The sequence below is a fragment of the Neodiprion virginianus genome, chromosome 3, assembly GCF_021901495.1.
Source record: "Neodiprion virginianus isolate iyNeoVirg1 chromosome 3, iyNeoVirg1.1, whole genome shotgun sequence".
NCBI classification, from domain to species: Eukaryota; Metazoa; Arthropoda; class Insecta; order Hymenoptera; family Diprionidae; genus Neodiprion; species Neodiprion virginianus.
In genome coordinates this window covers 35492578-35499796 of record NC_060879.1, presented here as the reverse complement: position 1 = coordinate 35499796, position 7219 = coordinate 35492578, and the positions used below count along the sequence as shown (strand labels likewise).

The window sequence follows — 7219 nt, the reverse complement described above, 5'->3', positions numbered from 1 at the left end:
CTGTGTGCGTTTTATGATCATTTTAACTAACGAAACTCGCTCATTTTAAAGATAATTTCAGTTAAAATCAAATTCCGAGAGCAAGAATATACTTGTCAACTCGTATAGTATTTTTATACCAATAATGCTCTGTTCGTCGAGAACTTTCAGTATTGATATTGACTGTACTGCCGCAGATTTTGAATTTCAAATCATACTCACATCACGTCAAGAAATTGAAATATTTCGTCATCTCTCACTAGCTATTGATTTGATAGAGGCTTGAACGCAGTGCTAAGTCTAAAAATCAGCATAAAAGTGACGCAACCAATGAGAGCTCTTATGAAACTATTACCAAGTCGCTAAAAATGACAGCTCATTTTTTTTATGTCGTAAAATGTGGATATTATTTGAGTATATTTTAATTACCTTCAATTCTCTTTTGGCACTAGCGGGACCGAATTTTGCAAAAAAAATTTGAAAACACCTGTGCTTATGATTTATTTCAACAATTTTGCACGTACATAGAGAAATATTTGGAATGATTTGATTGTGACAGCAATTGTGAATAGCGTGGTAGACGCAATGAAGCACTTAGAAAGAAGCAAGACATCTCCAAAGACCCAACAATCTTATTTATTTCTAAGTACAGCCGGTGATAGTAAAGGTTCACCAATACATAGCAAATCACGTTGCTTGGAAAAAGAACTGGGAGCACGGCTCGCACACTCTGTTCCACCGATACAACGGATCAAGATATTGCCATATCGCATATAAAGATCCATTACATTGACCAGGAGTGCGTTACATTTGATATCAACATAGACTACAAAAGCTGCGAAGAGGTTCCTTTTACTACTATGAACAATAATGAAAAAAACTCGCATACTAATAACGATACAACGAATGCTAGAGCTTGCAGCATTGCTATACCTAAAGAAAAATCAATTCGCCATTCTTTACGCCTCCAAAAAAATCCACATTTTTTAATTACTGCTAAGGGGTCGCAACTGGGTTATAGAACACATGATAAAACTAATACCGACGTGTCAACTGCAATAACAACACCTTTACCTGAAAATTTGATAGAAAAATCTCCTCATGTTAACGAAAATCTGATAAAGGATCAAACCTACAAACATTGGCCAGAGCAGTTCAACAAAGTCGTGCCTAGATCTGTTGAAAAACCAAGAGGTAGAGTTTGTGATAAGCAGGAGGGAAAAAATTCCAAGATATTAATTTCAAACGACAAATCAGAGGTGATAACTACATGCAAAAGACAATCCAGATCAACAGGTAATAGAGAAATTCTCAAAAATAAATCAAATGATTGTCAAAAAACTTCATGCAGAATAAGCGGAGAAACGAAGCCACCTAAAGTAAAGGAAGTGTCTTGTAATACTGTTCTGTCCTCAGTTCCGCGTATCATTCCACAGCAAGCACTTAGACACAAGGGTCAAAAGGGAAAAGAGGAAATATTAGCTCATTGCACTGAGAAAGTTGTGAAAAAAGTTAAAAAGAAGCAAGATGTGCATTTCTCGAAAAAAACTTCAGCAAAAGCCGACATGCAGGAAAAGATCGAATTAGATAAACAACGAATTAAGAAAAATATAGAAAATTTAAAAAAGAGTTACGAGGCTAAGAAAAAATATCGTCAAAAAATTGTTGAAATCAAAAATTTACAAACAAATAATGCTCGTGACAACAATGACTGTATCAATGCAAAGAATGAGAACAATGGAGCAGCTCGAACAAGAATTTTCAATCTTAAGAAGTCTATACAAATGGATAAAAACTTTTCCACTTCCAAGATTGAATCTAATGATGTTAATTCTGCACCTGAAACACAGCACAAGAATGAGCCAAAAAGTAAAGCAAGTGACCCGACCAACTTGAATTGTACAAAATGTTGTATTGATTCCACTCGTAATACTATCCAGTCGAGCAAGGATGTAAAAATATGTTGCGAGAAAGATGTCTCAAAAACAGCAGAGATTGAATCGATAGCGAATTTGCTAGAACCATCGAACTGTGATTGTAACAGACTGAAACAATTGTTAGTTGCCAACAAATTTTCGTCTATTTCTGAAGATAAAATCATGTATAACGCCAATTCAATAAATTATGGATGCTATTCTGATCAACCATATCGTAAAGGACCCAATAAACAACAAGATTACAGAAACTATGCTACTAATGCAGATATAAAATTGACCAAACTAGGAAAAGATAAAAGCACTGTCAACGATGATGCAAAATATAATCTTACGAAAACCTTGATACATCCAGCATCTGAAATTGATGGTTCTCAAGGATTGAATAATAATACTATCAAATTTTCACTCTACAAACATCAATCGAAAGATGGTCTAGCTAATTGTAAGGATGAAAAAACTCAAGACGTTTACAAAAACTCCGGAAGCAGCAACAGCACGGTGAATGTTGAAACAGCAAGCTTATCAAATATTGTAACGCAGTTACCAGATAACATGAGTAAAATGGAGAGCTATGAGACTTTGAATGCTGCTAAAATCACAGCATATTTGAAACACCCATCGTCAAGTAACACCTCAGACAAAATAATATCGAATTTGAAAACGAATGGTTATAAATATTCGAAAAAGTACAGATGTTTCAATCATAAAGAGAAAAATATGTGCTGCAATATGGCACGTTACATTGAAAGAATGGTATCGAATGAGAAAAAGTATCAGAAACATGAAAAGAAAATTGATCCAGAGCGAGAAAACGTCAAAATAATCATCGATGAAAACAGCCCGAAAACCAGCCGAATAAGAATAGTTAACGATAGATCCAGTGTCAGTGTTGTTTGTCATGGTTCGGAGAAAACAACATCTCCAAGTAGAAGAAGTAACAATACGGCAGCGAAAAATACTGAATCCAGCGGAGGAGAAAGCAGCGGCTATAAATCATATCACAACGATTTGCACAAGAGACATTTTGATCACTCCGATCAAGCCAAAATCAACTCGACTGAGCATCAACAAATTGAACATGTTACAGAAAGAAAATTTCACAATACGCAAACTATTCTGTACCACAATATTAATGATGATAGGTTTGAAAGTATCTCCAACCCCTTGGATGATCCTGTCAATACACAATTCGTTGGAATTAGAGAAAATATTAAAAGCCACCCGAATTTATGTGAAGAAAAACTCAAGAAGTGGGATACCGAAACAAAATACACTCTGTACGATGCAAATAAATATTTGTCTGCATTTACCAATAGTCTGGACATGTATTTACCATGTGAAATTACTGCTTATCAGATGAAAGAAGTAAATAGAAGTAAGGTTTTCCAATTTAATAATCCAGAGCTTGAGGAGAAGGATGTAGATAATGCTGAGATGCGAATTGGGAAATATTTAATAGAGAATAGTTCGGATTCGAGAGATGAGTTATCAGAGGAAGAAGAATCTAGTGAGCAATTAAATTCTGCGAGAGATGCTAAAATTGACCAGGATAAAGTTATAGTGCTGAAAAAGCCAAATAATGCAGTGCAGAGAAGTCTAGAATATGTTGTCAGTAAACGTTTCCTGGATTTAAACAATGCAGAAGGACAAGACAGTTTTATAGATATACCTACAGTACCGGCTCAGCATAAAATCATTACGTCACTACAAGATGTGAAGCATGAAGAGATTAGAGAAACCTTTGAAACATCGAGGAGCACAACAGATCTAACATCTGCCCTAGCGCACAACAAGGCTGCTGAACGAGTGAAATCGAGCATCAGTGATATTGAAACAGGCTCTGGCAATCCAAAATTGTATCTAGTGGATAAAAAAATCGTTATGGAAACGGACCCAGGACATAAGAGAATTAAATGTAACAAACGACTGAAAATCAAAAATGAAAACTTTTATGATTCAAACAAAGTATATGAGTTGTGGGCAAATAATAAATCGACTGCTAATAGCACTGATAATGAATCTCAGACAACCAGAAGGTTCATTTGTGCACCAAATGACTCGAAGAGATGCCGTACAAACAAGTTTAAATTCAATATATTCAAAAAGATCAAATCTTGTAAGAGTGAAAAAACTACCCATATTCCTCTTGACCAGCTACCTAAACCACCCTCTTCGTTTTTGGAAAGCTCTGCGCCCTCGCAGTCTACAATGTTGTCGTCAACAGCTGACACTAATTATTGGGAGTCAGATACTGTTTTGAATCTTCACAAAGGTGCTACTTTGCTGCTTCATACAAATCCTGCTACAAAAACTTACACCGATCCTACCCACACAAATCATTCCAAAAGAAATCACGTAACCGCTAGTCCTGAGGAAAATCATGATCATTTACATCTTCAATCGAACAATCGTGCTCCAACTTCACATAAAGATACCGAGACTTATCTGCAGTCATCACCTGCACATCCAATAAATGAAAAACAGCTTACTGCACCTCATGCTCTGCATACAGCTGCAGCCCCGCCTCCTTCAGCTCTACCGCCACCTTATCCCTTCTGTTGTCCATTTGTTCCATACATGATGCAGTACTGGCAAAATTATCAACAACCACCACCGGCTTCAAAGCTTCCACTACCTGACGGAGATTGGCAACCGACTGTCAGAAAGAATGGCAATGAGCCACCACCTCCAGATATGGTTCCCATTCCATGGTTCCCACCAATGTCAAATGTACATGATCACCCACCACGTGCTGAAATGAATTTTACAACGTCAAATAACATACACGCTCAACCACCACCCGAGTGGCTAATGATGCCTAGAGGGTACGCACCCTGTTTTCCATGCAGTAATACTACTGAGTCTTATTTGAGGAAAACTGATTCCTCAGTTTGTGAGGATGATGAACCTCCTGTTGAAATTAGCGAGAATAAACAGGATGAAAAAAAGAAAACAGTATCTAGTAAATTGTTCAAAATATTTCGAAGAAAAAATCGTGCTGAAATGGACACATTGGATGATGATGGCAAAAAAGTTAGTGACAATCTATTACAATCATTGAACAGCGTGCAATTGTACGATCAAAATTCTGTGATTTATGTTCAAGGGCAAATATCATCGATCTGGCTCGGAAGCTAAACTGGTTCGTAAAGTACAAGTGGTGGAAAATGAAGAGAACAACACTAATGGTCAGAGCATTTGGGAATCTCCGGATATTGCTGGAATCGTAAGACATAAAAAAGGAAGTACTACTTATAAGTGAGTCTGAAGCCTGATAAATCAAATGTAGGTAACTCCAGAAGAAATTGGACGATGCTTTCGCAGAGGTTTTCGAGCAGATGGATTAACCCTGGCCGGGGACGAGTACGTGTGTACAAGAGCACCAAGTGACACAACTTCGGAACAGGAAGAGATATTCAATTTCTCTGACCATGATACGCCACTTGATTTTCTATTAGCTCTTGGATTTAGCGTTGATGAAGCTACTGCTGCAATTAGGGATGACGAAGTACGAAATCGATTTAAAGCAGCCCTTACGGAGGTAAGCTATAATCCTTGTTTCTAGAGAACGCATTTGATTTATACATATTGAAGGCACGCATTTGGGTCCCACATATTGCAACAACTCAAGGCACGCTGCTCTATCTACTTGCAATGAAAGCGAAGCCGAAAGTGATGCGATATTTCCTGCAACTGGTGGAGTCGATTGTCAATAAAAGGATAACTAACGCCGTCAAACTGGATGGTTTTTATTACTTTATTGTAACCCTAAAGATAACACGTCAATATCAAATTTCTGAATTATTATAAAGAAGCTAATTTGATACTTCATACATTAAAAGATATTTAGGAAATATGATATTGACGATATGTGAGTTATATTTTCCATGAAATAAACTGTCTGTTGCATGACAGCGCAGAAGGAATTATAGTAATTAGACATTCGAGTAACGTAGTCAGTAGCTTTGAACTATTCCATTTTGACAACATATTATACATTTACTAAATAAGCTAATGAAATAAATGCATCATATGCTATATAAAAATTATATTTTTCCAAGAACATTTAGAAACAAATTAGTTGAGAATAATCTCTCAGCTCCTGGGTTGTACTTAGTTCTTTTCATAGGGATTTGTGTAACTTGATACTTGATTACGATCTAAAGACATAAGAAAAATCGTTTACAGCCTACCTGAAAATTTTGGAAAAGGTTGAAGAGGGATACGTGTCTTTTGTCACCCTATTTGGAAAAGATAAAGTACGTAGCATCAAATTTTTAATTCAAAATGTCTTGGGATTTGAACTGTCTTGCACTGCACTATACCAAATTAATTTCTTATATTCATAATCGAAATCTTAACAGGGCAATGAAGATGATGAGGATACTGCAATGATGGAAAAACAGCGCCGTCGTATATTCTACACCATTTATAAATATGCTGAAGCAGAGGTAAGTTTGAAATATACTGTCAGTAAATCATGAGACTCATAAACTCACAACTTTCATTCTTCATTTATGCTAGCAAATTGGAGCTTTGTTTAAAGTGAAATAAATGGATTTTGTTTGCATATCCAGGCAGAAGAAGTGGGCAAACCAATGACGAACGCTACTGTGGATCTTTTGCAATCTTTAGCGACACGTTATCGATCAGCTATTGGGCCACATCTGCAACTCCTAGCTTGTTACATAGGCGAAGGACTATTGACGAAAGATGTTCAGTTGGAAGCTGCTCTGATATATTTATCACGATTAGATTCTACCGACGTTCGACTAACGGATTTAGAAAAATACTGTGGCATGCCAGTTTCAGAACGTCGCAGGCTAGAACAAGGTGTAAAAATGCTGTCTTAGCTAGATACTTTATGTGAACATATTTGTTTTCATTCATTTTTGAAGACAACGCGGAAACGTGCAAAGTAACGTCAAAAGTTTACACATCTTAACAATTAATATCAAATCATATAAATTATACCAAACAATGTAGTAGTTGCTTGCGATTAAAGTGAATACTTTGCAACATCAAATAAAAACATCTGAAATTCATTCATATAAGCTTTTGTCATGCTTCTGTCACCCTTAATCCTATTTACATTTTACGTCACGTAAGCTGTTGACCGTGGTAAAGGGATTTAAAAGGATTTACTCAACCAACAACCACGAGAATGAATAAATATGACGATGCTCATGCCTGTGAATTGTTCTATATCAGTGCATATCAGTGGCTCGCCACGGACTTAAGCTAAGACTCCATGTATGCGTTGAGCTCCGGTAAATGCTGCGCTGACCAATCAGGAGCCCGGC

The 7219-nt window shown here is 36.6% G+C and overlaps 1 protein-coding gene across 4 annotated transcripts; it reads left to right on the top strand.

Moving 5' to 3' along the window:
- The first annotated feature begins 54 nt into the window (after positions 1-54).
- Positions 55-6930, top strand: LOC124301392 (uncharacterized). Of its 4 annotated transcripts, XM_046756355.1 has the most exons (8): positions 55-1275; positions 1396-4949; positions 5023-5142; positions 5206-5457; positions 5511-5661; positions 6105-6175; positions 6281-6367; positions 6494-6930. In XM_046756355.1, the coding sequence occupies exons 1-8, from the start codon at positions 840-842 to the stop codon at positions 6767-6769; spliced, it is 4947 nt and encodes a 1648-aa protein (XP_046612311.1). In that variant the 5' UTR covers positions 55-839; the 3' UTR covers positions 6770-6930. The 4 variants fall into 4 exon arrangements, 3 of the variants coding, with proteins under 3 accessions (XP_046612311.1, XP_046612310.1, XP_046612312.1); XM_046756354.1 differs by having other exon boundaries at positions 55-4949; XR_006907467.1 differs by lacking the exons at positions 5511-5661; positions 6494-6930 and having other exon boundaries at positions 55-4949; positions 6281-6342.
- The last annotated feature ends 289 nt before the right edge of the window (positions 6931-7219 follow it).

Bases quoted from the DNA above. Each gene is read 5' to 3' on its own strand.
- LOC124301392 (XM_046756354.1), top strand. From the start codon at position 840: ATGAACAATAATGAAAAAAACTCGCATACTAATAACGATACAACGAAT. The intron at 5,458-5,510 runs GTAAGCTATAAT...TACATATTGAAG, and splicing joins TTAAAGCAGCCCTTACGGAG to GCACGCATTTGGGTCCCACA. The intron at 6,368-6,493 runs GTAAGTTTGAAA...TTGCATATCCAG, and splicing joins ATAAATATGCTGAAGCAGAG to GCAGAAGAAGTGGGCAAACC.